At 38.9% G+C, this 15,580-nt stretch overlaps 1 protein-coding gene across 2 annotated transcripts in view; it reads left to right on the top strand.

Annotated features, from left to right (window-relative positions):
- The window catches only part of atrnl1a (attractin-like 1a), a 163,324-nt gene that overhangs the window by 126,886 nt on the left and 20,858 nt on the right, over window positions 1-15,580 (top strand). For both annotated transcript variants that reach the window (XM_041260693.1, XM_041260692.1), the window contains exon 27: window positions 2,763-2,873. In XM_041260693.1, the coding sequence (XP_041116627.1) occupies window positions 2,763-2,873 (111 nt within the window). The remainder of the gene's footprint in view (window positions 1-2,762; window positions 2,874-15,580) is intronic.

The following is a 15,580-nucleotide window of genomic DNA, read 5'->3' as shown; positions in this document are numbered from 1 at the left end:
GGCATGCCTCTCGTAATGTTTGATAGTCCTGCCATTCAGAGCCAGCTCGATCATTAACTTATACTTTCTGGAAAGACCCAACATCCCCTTTCCAATGCAGTGTGCCGAGGGGGATACGTGAGTTCTCGTTCTTTCTGTTGTTGTTGATAGTACACTGTTTTTAGAACCTAAGTGATCAGTTATAGAACAAGTAAGCTGCCTGTCCGTCTTTCCACACACTCGCATATCGCAGACACAAACCTTGTAAAACACTAGAAATGCAGACTATGTGTACTGTATACTACTTAATATTAAATGCAACAGGAAATGATAATTTACAAAATGAATCAATTGAAAAACTCTAATGTCTGGGGCTCAATTAAAATATTCCACTTGAAAAAACTCATCATCTTTTAATTACTGTGGCTTTATGTAATCTATACTAGAATCATTTGTTCTACTTATTTGCATTTTAATGAAAATGTGAATCATTGCATTCTGAAGATAGTTTCTCTCACAGGCCCCCCTGCCCATATGTGTGTGTGTATATGTATATATATTCATTCATTCATTCATTCTCATCTAACATAGTTATTCGTGTTTTGTTTGGGACAGTGCTGATCCAGTTAATAGGAGTTTGTTCATTTCTGTATATTTTATCCAGGTGCCGTACTTTTGTGTAAAATATCTTGACACCTTTTCTTTACCACAGTATATTTTAACTTCAAAGAGACACTCATGCCAAGTCCATATTACTTTATTTTATTCAATGTAAGACCATGAATGATTAAAATGATATATTGCAGGACTACAGAGAGTTTCACATCTAAAATTAAATCATTAGAAGAAGTAGCATTTATTTGTATTTACACTCAAAGGATTATCCGTATGCAAACTTATTAACTAAACACAACCCTGTGCCTTATTTCTATGTTTATCTTTAGCAAATAGAACCTGCTGAAGGCACCTCAGTGGATGAATACAACCCATTCTTTCCCACAGAACCTCCCTTCTTTTGCAGCACACTGTGACATTTCAATTTAAACAAAGCCCTTCAAATCTGGATGTGTAAGTAGAATGGAAATGTTGCAGAAGGATAGTTTTATTAAAAATGATTACTCGCTGTTTTTCAGTGAACGAATTGAGCAAAAGGACATTTATGGTCACAAATTTCAGATAATTAGACTAAAACAGGCCCCTCAATTGGGTATTGTTTAAATGGTGCCAGTGATAAAGTACTACAGTGGTGCGTTCCAGGAACACAAGCACGCACTTAGCCTTTATTTCCTTCTTCCTAAACCGTAAATCATCCTTGCTTATTCTTACTCTTAAGTGCAGAGGTCACTGGCACCATTGCTTGAATCAGGTCTTGCTTGTTTGATTTGTGTTGCATCCTTAAGATGCACGTACTGCACTGTCTGCTTATTTGGACTGTTTGTAAAGCACAGCCCATAACACAGTCCTGCAGAAGTATAGCAAGAAATTCATTGGGGTTTACCCTACTACTGCAAATGACATAGTCACCCATTGTGAAGCCATCAGCCCTGTTTTCAGTTATCACTGAATTTGGTTTTATTCGGACTGCAGCCTAGAAAACTATTTTGGATACAGCTAGTAGGAGCACTAAAATACAATTCATGCAGTAAAAACTAAATTACCATCCTGTTACAAGCAGGACTACTTACTATGCACTACTGATTCATTAAAACAATGACATGAGCTTGATAATCACTTCTGTAAACTAAGCATGGATACCCACCCTCCATCTTCCAAGATCATGTGGTGAGCAATGATAAGCTTCAGAGGTATGACACAATGTGCCAGACAATGGAAATAATTCAGATGAATTCCTCGTTCTGGAATGGAGTTACTCACTCACCTGTGATGTAAAGTTGCCATCAGTCTTCTAAGTAAGCAGAAATTGGTAATTGGATAGCAGGTAAGCTGTTTAAAATGCATAGCTGACAATGCTGCAGTTGTTTATAGCACTTTCAAAATGAATGACCCATGCAATGATCTATGTGTAGTCGGCAGGACTATACCATGCGGTGCTTCTGAGATCCTTCAGGACTGCTGAGGAAGTGGAGTGGCTGCATTTAATAAGAGCACCTTTTCACTGGGTAAAATGGTCGTGCTCAGTGCTTTTTATCTGCTTGCAAATGGAAACTGTTTTTGTCTGTTTCAGTGAAGTGCAAAAGGTTCTCTCTTGGAATTTTCTGTCTTACTTTTTATTCTCCGGGATGTTGCATCCAAGTTGCATCTTTGCAAGTTCAAAGTCAGCTGCTTCCCTTAGAAATACATCACTAACGACTGGGTGTTAAGTAAGCTCCTGTGCTGTCCAGTACTGCAGTACAAGATGATAGGCAAGCTGCATTGTGTGTTGCACTTTTGTTCACCAAAGACGCATAGAAAACAAGTTCTGTAATTGAAAGCATGTACTAAGGATCATTGATCAGATAAATAACACTGTAAACTCCATTTGAATTGTTCAGACTTGCTATGCCTAAAATAATGCACTTTACGGTTCTCGGTTCTGCTTGATATTTTGACAGACCCAAGTTAAAGTAGGATTTGTGCTGAGTTTAAAAAAACATATATATAGACACACACACTGCAAGAAAACTAAAAGCTGTATCTCAGCTGGGCTGTCCTGTGAATAAGTACGAATATCAGCCCCGGAGCCCTATGTCTTCTAATGATCAGCTTGACAGCAACACGCACTACAGGATTGATATTACCCTGTTAATTAAGTTTCCAATTATTTTATGTTTTTTCCTCCACAGCAGCTCATGAGGGAGAGGCAGCAGATGGCCAGTCGCCCCTTTGCTTCTGTGGACGTGGCGCTGGAAGTAGCAGGAGGAGAGCAAACTGATCCTCTGCGAGGGCCACTAGAGGTAGGCACTAAAGAACCCAAATACAGGTTTATACAAGCGCCCCCATTTACGTTGTTACTGAGACCCAGCAAGAGGGGGCGTGCCCTATTAACAATGCTGGCTGCAGCCATGCTGTTCAGTTGTATGACAGGTGCTCTCATGAGAGTCACATGAAAATCCATTAGACTCAATACCAGAGCGGTATCCAGCTTGCCTCAAAGCCTTTTAAAATATTTGCTTGAAATAGCTAGCTTTTAAATGCAGGTGTGACAGAATAGCATGCCCCTTGGTATTTAGCCTTTGTGTACAGGATACATCTATTTCAATTGGTTTATTGCATTGTTTCTTTATTTAATATTATTATTATTATTATTATTATTATTATTACTACTATTATTATTATTATTATTATTATTATTTATTTTATTTTGTTCCATTGCATAAAACAAGCTCGGCTTTTCATACAGCCTTCTTCTTGGGAATAAATAATTATGAATAATAAATACATAAACGCATTGTTTTTGTAATCTTTCCCTATGTTTGTAATAAAATAATAGCATTACGTTTAGAAAAAATAACGTGCATTTATCCTGCAAAGAGTGGCGAACCCCCTCAGAATAGTGGGCTCCACTGCCCTTCATCCTTGATTGAAAGAATCTGTAACTAGACACCGCTAACAGTCTTCAACCTGATCACAAATCTAAAAGGATAGTACAGCAGAACAGGCTAGCAGTGGAGTGAAGCACAGTAACTGTAGGAAAACACTGCATACAACAGAAGCTACAGAGGGGTTGCTTCTTTGATATGTGCAATTATAGATAGATAGATAGATCTGTGTGTGTTGCTGTTGTCTTGAGTAACAAATATGAACTGGTTTGATTTCTGCTGTATGCACATGTGTCTTTGCTTTTATACTGCATCAAAGGATCTTGTGCTAAATCTGCCAAATACGATGCAGCAAAGAACTCCCATAGAGATGCCATAGGGTTTCAAACTGTATCCCGCTACCAATTTTCTGAATTGCATTAGAAGTGTCATCACTGCCTTTCTTCCTGGGCTTATCCCATACTGAACAGTTAGAAAGGAACACGTTCTGTCTTAATGGGTTTCTGATGTGGAAACATAATTAACAGCTGAAGGTGAAAGACTATAAGGTGAGTTTTCTTTTTTTCATAAAGGTTAATTAAGTAACATCTGCTGTTGCTTTACAAAGCCAATTGAACATAATTGTGAATAAATGATAGAGGATTATTTCAGCTGGAGTTCATGAAGTCGGGTGAGTTTGGGTGCATGATTTGGACAGTGAGTTTTATGTGGATGGTTTAATGTGGGTGCTGGTACTGTGCTGCTGAAGTGCTGCTCTGCATTGTGGATGAGATGGTGGTTGTTGGTAAATTGACATCAGAGATTGCTGAAAACCTGGCTAGCGTGGTTTCACAATCACTGTTATGTTTTATGTATAGCAATACTGCTGGCTGCCGTTTTTCTATCTCAAAACGTTTGGCACAATGTGTTCTAAACTAGCTTACTGCTTAGAAATGTACCAAAAACATGCTGTAAATGGGGACGTAAATAAAAATGGCTGGATTGTGCTGTATGTCATACCAGCTAAGATACATGCTAACCAGCTAAATATTTCAGGAGCACGAAACCTGCTGTCCACCAGTGATACAAAGAGAGGGATATTCTTGAAGTACATCAACACACCGAACATGCATTACTTTATACTGAAGGAGGAGTCACCTGTCCTATGCAGAGATCTGATTTGCTTTGTTCACATAGAGTCCCTAGACACTTGTCATTGCAGAGGATATCTTTTTACACCAGTGTTGTCACCATTTCTTTTGTTTTTTCTTTTCTTTGTTTTTTTTCACCCCAGTAACTGGAACAAGCCTCTGCCCGACAACAATATTGAATAATAAATTGCATGACCTTGTCTGAGAAGTTCTTGAGTATAGAAACGTACCGGGAGTCTAATGCATTGAATAAGCCTTTCTGAGGGAATGTGTTCATCTATAGTATTTGATTAAAAGTCTGGCTGCATGATCTCAAAAATCGGTTTCCAAATCCTTTTATTACAAGACCTTGCACCATCCAGCTGTCACTGAGAGACTGATGACGTCTCAAACAGCTTACTGTCACTAACCGGTCTCTGGTGATTCTGCCACTGAAGCTCTTTAATTTGGCTTGAATATTGAACCCAGCTGGAGCAAAAAGCCGCAGCTATTGTTTCTGAGAGAGATGCGGCAGTCACTCAATTATTGTGAAATGATTTCAAGTAGCCCAGAATGACCTTGCTGTGCCGCTGCGCTATTGCAATCATCACTAGTGTGCAAACAGGAGAAAGCGTAGAACAGTAACATGGCTTAGATGAGCAGGACGACCCACTGTGTTAGTGTTGCTTCAGAGTAGAGGTGCAGGAAGTAGACATGGTTCAATATAATACTGTGTGCACTTGTCTCGCTCTGGCACAGCTGACACAGCGGTGTCAGTGCTGTGAAGTGCTGTAGGAAAGCTTTCACCTTACTCTTGGCAGGCATTGCATGTGGATTTCAACACCTGACCATGAAACAAACAGTAATTCTTTAACTCAAGTGCCGGCATTGACGGTGTTTCATAATCTTGAAATGCTTCCCAGTGATTTGAGGACGTGTCTTTAGTGCCACATGTACTGGACTGTGATGCACAAAGGAAGCGTGCTGGGGAAGCCCGTGTTGCACTGGATCCCTGCTGAAAGGCACAATATCTTTACCATGGCTGAAGTGAATGGGCTGGAATAAAGGCATTGGTTTCCTCACAAGTGTCTGGAGAGGGGTAGTTCTGAAAGCTCTAGAATGTGTAATATTTCCCAGCTTCTCTGTGTAGAATACATTTCTTTAAATGTGAACAGTCTTTCCTATGTCAGGAGATTCTACACAAGTTGATGAAAGCCTAATTTAAAACTTACCAGTGTCTGAGTCTATTGATAGTGACACCAACTTTAATTTTACTGCATCTCTTTCAGCCAAACAGGTGAGAGAAGGTATTGACTGGCGAGAGGGGGTGTATGCTCACAGGAAGTATGTGTCAGTCTCGGCCAGGACTGAATGGTAGTGATTATTTTGGTCAAGATTGAGCTGTACTGTCAGCTACAGTATATGGGGAAGCCATGCCTGATAAAAGCCCATCCAATCGACTCAATTCATCAGAACAAAGCATTTAGTAAAATAATAACAATATCTTACCATGTGTTGTCTTTTCCCAGCAGGTGTCCAAATCAGTATCAATGTACTGTATTGTCTCCAATTCACTTTCACCAAACAGCAAAAACACACTTTAACTTTGCGTGTGACTTTTTTTTTCAGTTTCTCCCCAGGACAGCATGAAAGTGAAAATGCAGCATCCTGTTTAAATGACAGTGTTAGTTGTCAAGTAATGATGAGATAATGGCCCATATTTATAAAACATTTTCCAGAATGCAGTACACGTCTAAATATTGTAATGCATTCTGAAAATAGCCCTATGTGTGGGATGTGGTTGGTACATTAAAGGGTTAAGTGCTGTCCTGTGGTTGAGACCTCCACTCATACACATTAGAGATACCCACACACATACACATTAGAGATACCTGTACATGTACACATTAGAGATACCCGCACACATACACATTAGAGATACCTGCACACGTACACATTAGAGATACCTGCACACATACACATTAGAGATACCTGCACACGTACACATTAGAGATACATTCACATATACACATTACACATACCTGCACATACACACATTAGAGATACATGCACATATACACATTACACATACCTGCACATATACACATTAGAGATACCTGCACACATTAGAGATACCCGCACACATTAGAGATACTTGCACATGTACACATTAGAGATACCTGCACATGTACACATTAGAGATACCTGCACATGTACACATTAGAGATGTGGCTTTACCTTGTTTTAGACACCCTGCTAGACAGATGGAGCCTCTTTGTGATTCATTGGTTATTATTTCAGGATTGGTCTGTAATATCGCTTTCTTGAGGGATTTCAGTAAAACCGAAGTGCAAAGTGAAGAAATCAATTATTAATGGGATGTCATGCAATAAGCTTGACCTAGAGTCGTAAAAGGATTTGAGAAGCGACTTGGAAAATCTGCTTATGTAAAACTGAGGCCGAACTTGAAGATGAAAAGAAAATGTGAGAGTTGGTTGACTGGCTCGATCAGTCATAGTCCAATCAGAGTCGTACTTCTCCCAAGATACTATACCGAGATGGTCAAATACCATGATATGTACAGCACCCCCAGCATTGTTACAGCAGCTGTAATTCATATTACAAAGATAGCCCACACACGGCACACAGGCTGTCTGAGGCTCACGGCTCGCTATAGGATCTGTGTGCTTCAGTACAACGTAAACTACAAGCCCATAGCAGGGAAAGCCTCTGGAATCTGTTTACCTTTTATAAAATACATCTTTTTATTTGTTTTTGTTATTTCAATTTATTGTCAGCTTATAGTAGGAGCAAAAATGTATTTACTATACCACGGGGAAATGAAATAAAACACCACCAGATAAATACCTTTTTTATTGTTGATAGAAAAAGAAAAGCGCTCTCTGTACTGAAACTGAGGAAGGTGCCGAATATAAGAATAAAATCCAGGTGTTTTTGTTTATTTTAACTCTCCTGCTTCCCTGAATGTAAACTGTCTAATAATGACCTAGAGCATGGAAATGCTGCTTTAAAAAATGGGTTTGTGTAATTCAATCATGTTGGCTTGCCTTTTAGAAAAACAAGATTGATATTGAGTGAAAAGCAAGTGATTGTGAATGATAAGGATCTCAAATGCGAATGCATGAGGAAGCCAGCGGATACCCGATATTCCTTTGTTGTATAGGATATTATATTTTCCACAACAAGTATATGAAACAATAGAATCATATGCATTATAAATGCATTTGCTGCTTGATAAATTAAAACCCCTACTAAACTCCTGCAGTGAAACGGTTACTTATCATGAAACATGAAACCAAATCTGAATGATGTGCACCCATAGGGTTTTCAGGTCAGGTTATTGGATTATAAACAAGTCATAAACATACATTTAAATGCAATTTGATGTGAAGACTGAATAAGCGGGCATATGGAGCTGATCACCCAATGATTACTTGATGGATAGCACTGTCACAGACATTGTTAATTGACCTTTGTATTGGAAATGTGTTTTTGAAAAGCACAGACACTGTATGCTTAAAGTTTGTCACATTGTCGTGCGACTAGTGCAGTTCTGTCTTTTCAAGGCTTGCTCTTTGCACCTGCACAGCGCAGTTGTGCATCAGGGGGTATTGTTTACTGTAGGTTCTGTTGTGTTAAGAACTTTGCCTCACTGTGTTTTCATTTTGTAACCGTTTCCTTCATTCTAAAAGCTGGTATGCCTTCTGTTTTTGGTTTAATTTATGGAGACAGCTTGGGGCTAGAAACTGGTATAAAGTATAGAGGATAATTAAATGAAGTCAGATTATTATGTCCAGGGTTAGCCTTCCTGCCTGCAGTCTTTGGTGTCAACACAAAGGGGGTGTAAGGTGGAGTTGCTACACTATGATCCCAGTGTCACCTCTTTATGCCTTGTTATGGCAATAGAAGGGTGCATAAAGGAAGCAGCATACCTGCTAAGTAAATAGAAAGACACATGCAAGCACAAGAAGTATTTTAAAAACTGAAGCAGATTTTACAAATGGGGTTAGTAGATACTATATCTTAGTTTCCTGCCACTGTGTCCCAGTGCGAGGCGCACTATGTGGGCATGCACATGGATTGAACCTGCAATGATGTTGGGAGGGATGAGGTGTGCAGCTCCTCAGAGGAGACAACATGCTGATAAGAGGGCAGCCTACATTGTGTGCTGCACAGCAGAAGAAAGTTAATGCAGGACATGACCTATTTTTATTAACGTTCACTCACTCACTGTGTGTATACTTTATAAAGAGCAGATTTTGTGTAATTGAGATTTGTTACTATAAGTACTTTTATTAGTTGACGAGCTGTGCAGATTTGAAATTCATCATACTTTCTCCCTTATATTATTTTAGTATAAATGGTACTTTATTAACTTTTTATGTCCAGTTTTTAATCAATAAATGCTCAGAGAGAAAAATCATTACAGAAACTCAAGTGACCTTTACTGAAGCAACAGAATTTTTTTTTATAGCTGTTCAAAGGGTTTTCTGCTGCCTTAAAATCAACTTGGATTCAGTGAGAATAGTGTGATACAGGCTGTTTGCCGTGGATAAGAGTGGGGTTCGGGGGGTCCCCCATTCCTGGAGAATTCTGGACAGTGATTCATCTGTCATTAATCAGTCATTAATCTGGCCTAAATTATTAATGACATTTTGAATCAATAAAAGAAAAAGAAAACGACAACATTGGTTCATTTTTAAAATGTTCTACATTACATAACGCTTTGTACAACCATTCAGAACTATTGTGAGATTACCTTTTAAACCCTTTAAATGACTCTGTTAACAAGGCCTTGTGAAACGTATTATCTTGGCTTATATACAGCTTCCCCCAAGGCGGGTAATTAATGCTTTCACTCCCTGCCCTTCTCCACCCTTCCCTGTTGTTCTGGAGTTATAATTGGTTACGTAAATTAGGGAATTAGATTTGAGATTTGCATTGGCACGTGGAAAAAGAAAAGGTTGCTTATTTCATAAATATTCTATTTTTTGGCTTGCTGTGCATGTGTGTGATCAGAGTGAAATATTCATTGAATCTCAAAAGGAAATTCACACGTCTCATAACCCTGAACTCAAGCTTAGGCTGGAGCTGAGCCTCTTTGTCGGTATACAATAACATGATTAACATACTGATTCTGAAAGTACATTTATGTATATTTAGGGCATATGATTTTCGCCTTTTACCCAATTTAACCCGATTTCTCCCCCCGGAATGCTTTTTTCTGCATTTGGGTTAAACCCAAAAACTCCCTGAATAGGCACATACAGTGCATGAATAAACACATGCGCAGTTGTCTGTGATTCAAATGCAACAGAGCAGAACTGGTGCCGATGATGTTAAACTGATTTACCTATTAGAAAAATGTGGCTGCTTAGTGTAATCTAATAGATATATATATATATATATATATATATAAATTTCTAAATTACAGCATATAGCTTTAAGGTTTTTGCTTTTTATTGCACACTTTCCTTCCCAGTTGTTTGTTTTATGAGGGTGTGTTTAAGCCAATAGCATTTAGATGTAACAGTAATCTAATATGCTCTGTATATTCTATAGGCAGATTGGACAGCATGGATATGTTTGGAGAATGTATCCCATGTAATAGAATCTCAGCAATCATAATCAAACAGATTGTGTTCAAATTTCCAATGAAAATATTATTATTACTTTGTATATGAGTATTGTCTACTAAACTGGGTTAACCCATTCACCTTGGAGCTGAGGTTAAAGTGTCTTACAAATTCTCTAGGAATTATTTAATTACACATTTTCCCTTCCAGTGTTTACAACACATGGAAACATTGTGATGGAGGAGACTGGACTGTTGTTTCTTGCCCATATGGGTAATGGCGTCTTACAGCATTGTGTGCAGAGTTGCACTGTTCATTGTTAAGTCTATCCCCTCCCCCAAGGGCAGTGGTTGGGCTCAGACAAGCGTGCATTTGTAAAACCCATGAAATGAACAAATAAATCAGAATTAAGAGGAGCATTGAACTAAATGCAAAGTTCAGCCCAGTTTCTGGTGTCTTAAAAAAGTATTGTAAACATGAATGAAAACACTCTTCACAAGACTCTCAGTAACCAGAAGGAGAATTGCAACGTTTTCAGCTAGGATTTATTTATGTTTCAATGCAGCGAGAGAAGTGTGCACTAATTAAAATCCACTTCTTTTTTTAATGAAAGTCGCTTCCTGTGTTTAATTAAATCCCGGTTTGAGGAAAGGATCAGGGGAGGAAGAAATGACGTTTTATTTGATTGTGTAAAAAAAACTGCATTCTTATTTGAATGAATAAAAAAATAACCGCCATATTAGAAAAGAAAATCTACCACTCGAAAACCAGTTGAACCCGTGGCATGATTTATTAATGTATGTGAAACTGCTTAGAATAAAAAAGCAATTTAAAGGATAAATCTTTTAAAGCCGGGAACCTTCATCCCATTTTTTAGGGCTTACGGTATCACCTTTTTTTTTTTTTATATATATAAATTTAGTCGTCACCAAAGGTTTTTACCCTGGTTTTCTCCACAATTTGGATTGCCCAATTATTATTTTTATCCCGGTTCACCACTGCAACTCCAGTGCCGACTCGGGGAAACGGCAGCAGACACACGTGTCCTGCCAAGCCGTCCTTTTTCACGCTGCAGGTCTACTGCAAATCCACCAGACCAATAGTGCCAGAGGACAACACAGATCTGAATGGCTTCTACAGCAGATCCACAGGCACCCTGTCGGCCACAGGAGTCGCTGGTGCGCGGTGAACCCTGCCGGCCTAAACCCTCCCCACCCAGGGGGGTGCTCGGCCAATTGTGCGCCGCCCCCAGGGAATTCCAGGCCATGATCGCAATGGCATAACCGGGACTCGAACCAGCGATCTCCAGGCTATAGGGTGCATCCTGCACTCCACGCAGAGCGCCTTTACTGGATGCATCACTCGGGAGCCAAAACCGAATTGTATTGGGATTTACAAAGAGCAGAAGCAGGCAGCCCAGGATCCCTTGATCGAGAATAAAAACAAGACATCTGTTTGTGATTGAGCCGCTGTGCTTATTTCCAATCAGCAGCATGCACATAACATATACTGTGTGTTCATTTTTATATTATAAATAAGGCATGGTGATGATGATGAATTATTACAGGCAGTCTTTTTAATCACTTAATTGTAAGCAATGATGTTATAATAATGTGTTACTGGCATGAAAACAGGTGTGGTTTCTGTACTGTTATACTTGTCGGTCGATATATTTCGGAATGACAAAAAAGCAATTTATCTACAGTACAATCAAAATGCATTGTTATTGTTTATACTGATCGTATTTCTGAAAGGTCACAAGTCATGACCAGTTCAAGTAATAGTCCACTACAGAGGTTCCCATAGGGGAAAACAGACCCAGAGGAAAAGCTACATAATACAACACATCTCTATCAGGAACAGGACACCTCCATCTGTCTCACAAGAGCTGGGAAAAGTAATAATATCTAACATGATATGAGAAGCCTGGATATAATCTCAGGGTTTGTAAGATTTATGTGAGGGTGCTTTTATTATGAATGTGGTTTGTGTTCAGGGGTTTACAGCATCATTGCTTTTCAATTTCCTGCCGTGTGCTCAACAGATTATGATCCTCCTTTAAGACACACAGCTAGGCTTATTTTTATTTATTTATGTATTTAATTTTATTTTGATAAATCACAGCATTATAATTTGTTGTAGGGCCCCCATACATGACAGCAGTATAATTATTGTTAATAAACATTGATGCTTCATTAACCGTCTTGTCTTTTAAAGGAAGGGCGTCTCGCATTATTCTCTGATTTTTAAGCTTGTTCAATGGCATGCTTTAGTTTGTGGTTCATGTGAACTCTTTTAACATTCCAAATCATTTATTTTTCCTGTCTTGTATTATAAATGCAGTATAATATGAGATGCAGTATTGTGCAACATTCCAGCTGGATTTGTTCTTTGTGGGTTACCCTGTGACAGGGAGCTGAGGTTGCAATGGTATCTTTCACTAGTAATATATACATGTCAGGCACTGAATGTGACTACATCTCCAAACCTCTTACAAAGGCTTTATGTTCTCAGTTCAGTTTATGTTCAGTTCTTAGTATGCTACCATAAATCATTGGATTCTGGGTCTTAATTGCTTCAGGTTTCACAGAGATAGCAATTATTATGCCGTTAACTTGTAAAGTGAATACTATAATATGTTTTTTAAAAGGCCTCATTTGCTATTCTATATCCTTTCATTTTAGGGTAACCAGACGTTCCAATTAAAGTCGGGATCGCCCCGATATTAGGGGCTCTGTCCCGCGTCCCGATCAAGGTACTGTCGGGACACTGTTTGTCCCGATTTTTAGAGTAAACGTTGAAAACCCAGGGGTAAAATGTGACATTTTTATTTTCTCGTTGGTAAATTTGTGTGTGTGGCTGCTGTACTGTCTCACGGTGTAACAGCATACTGTACTGGTTTAGGGTGTGTTGTTTGAGTCGCTTGTTTGCATTGCATCTATGTGGCTACCCAATCACGTTAACCTGCAGTCATATGATGTGGTATGTGTCGTGTGTGTTTTTTCTGCTTTTATTTGCAAAGTGTCATGATGGCTGGTGTTGCTGATGAGCCTGACACTACAAAGCAATAAAGACAGTAGAGTACTGAACGCAGTTGGGGAAAAATTGATTCAATCATATGTCCATAGTCAAGTCATCCAGTTAGGATTGGGATTATAATTGGATTTCACTGACATTTCGCGGACCCGTTTAAACGTTAAATACACCTAATATTCAGAAAACTATATATAGCCTTAGAATAGTGGTGCTTGCTTCCTTACTAAAACAGAGTGCTGGCATTTGTTAAAAGGCAAGCATGCAACATCTCCCAACAGTTGCTGGTGTGGATTTGCCCACACATTGACACTGCACATCTGCATCCACTGAATTGGTTGGAAGTGTAAGGCAAGCTTTGCCAAGTTATACAGATGTGGACATCAATTAGAAACAGTCCCAAAACTCGGTTGCCCAAAGGCATCTGGCATTCTTTAATAGTGTCTATAGATGTATCACATTCTTGTCATGTTATTTGTCCCATCCAGGAATTTATTTTATCAGTACAGAGTCAAAACAAGCAAAATGTGACTATTTGGGTCTAACTTCTAATTATGTTTAAAAAGTAAACAGCTGGTTGTTTGAAGCGAGGTAGCTGTGCTTGATTGTACCTGTAGTGCTGATTTAACTTGGGTACAACGACACAGGAATTTTTTTTTTAGTCTGCGCTGACTTTCCAGTTTGGTTTCTGAAAGCTGTTTGTTTGTTTTACGTTCTGTTCAGCAGCCTCTGTAGTAGCCTTTTGTTTAATGTGTGATTCTGAAGTTCTAGCGATCAATCGTATTTTCTTTGTCACATTACAAGATGTGCAATACTTGTTTTGCTTTGTTGTCTAATGCTGAAAACTAGATTTTAGCAACCTAAATTAAAACATTGCAGCACTGACTTTGTCCCACCTGCTACGCACAGTGGCACAGCAGGTCACAGAAAAGCCAGTACAGACACACTGATAGGCTGATTAAAACATCGTTGCCATCTGGACAGTTAACCGTTTTTTAAAAAAAAGTTATATTTCTCTAAGTTTTTGTTTTTGCCTAAGTACAATGCACACAGGAAGACGAAGGAATAAAAATAAAAAAAAAATATATATCTGCAGAAGAAAGATACGTAGTTTTCGTCGCTTGCGTTGTGCAGTAGTTCACGAGGTGTCTTTCCTCCCCTCACCAGTTGAAAGTGTCCCGATTTTTCATTCTTGCTATCTGGTCACCTTGTTTCTATTATATATCCTTTCCAGAAGACCATTTCTGCAGCCCTCCATCCCACACACTCGAAACAGCGATGCACTTTTTCACACTGCAGAGCCTTCGTCTCTTCACAGCTCGATACTTTCGATTCTGCGTGTTTTCCAGACACCCCCAATCCATTTATTTTTGTACAATGCAAGATCATGCCAACAGATCTGTGAAGAGTTCTAATGAAACGACTCCCACGGTGTCATTATCGGTCTTGTCTTCTTGTTCTCTGGATACAAGAGCCCCTCCTCTGTGAATGAGTGCCACCATTTACTGACTATTGAGTCACCCAGCCTTGGTCAGGACGCATGTGACAGATCATTGCGTAATTACAATGTGCACTTCACAAGAACAGTAGCAAAGGGCATGTTCTCTCTGTCTGCCTCGGTTGTAGTTTAGTCAGATGTAAATAACATCATCCCTTGGCAAAACAGATGAATCGGATTAGTTTGTTGCAATGTTTTCAGATGTTGTTTTAATCTCTGTAGAGTCTGTCAATAAGATCTAACATGCAAATAGGAATGATCCTCTGATGCACACTAGTAAAGCTCAATGTATTACTGATCCAGTAAACAATTTTTTTTTGTACTTCAGTTTAATACATTTACATCTAATTATGTTTGGGATAGAGATGCAAATGCTTGCTCTGACTTGATTTAAGTGTGTGCATTTATCCAGATCCAGCTTAGCTTTGTGACAGTGTTGAAAATTAGAATGTGTCACGCTCACTTGTCTGCCGTTCTCTCACAGAACACTAGAAGTTGTTATCTCTGTTGGATCTCAGTTTTTTAATAATGGCTTTTTGGTGGGTTTTGAATTGAAATGCTTGTATCATTTCTGCCATTGAAAGGCATTCCACTGCTTTTAAACACTTCACCAGGCACTTTGAGTGGCAGGTAACTGGCCATTATCAAAGCAGACATTGAGTGAGCAGCACTTGTGTTTAACAAGTTGCTTACATGCTGTGAACAAATTATTCTTATTAACGTTTTCGCATCAAGGAGAGAAAAGACAAGTACATTTCATAACAGCTGTTTGTTTTTTGACTGCAAATTAAAAACAATACCATTTGCACATATCTGCCTCCTCGATGCTCCAGCAGTGTTAACATAGACACTTCAGGGGTGTCACTGCGTGTTACTGGAACACTT

This window comes from Polyodon spathula, chromosome 10 (assembly GCF_017654505.1).
Source record: "Polyodon spathula isolate WHYD16114869_AA chromosome 10, ASM1765450v1, whole genome shotgun sequence".
NCBI lineage: Eukaryota > Metazoa > Chordata > Actinopteri > Acipenseriformes > Polyodontidae > Polyodon > Polyodon spathula.
This window is presented reverse-complemented; position numbering and strand designations above follow the sequence as displayed.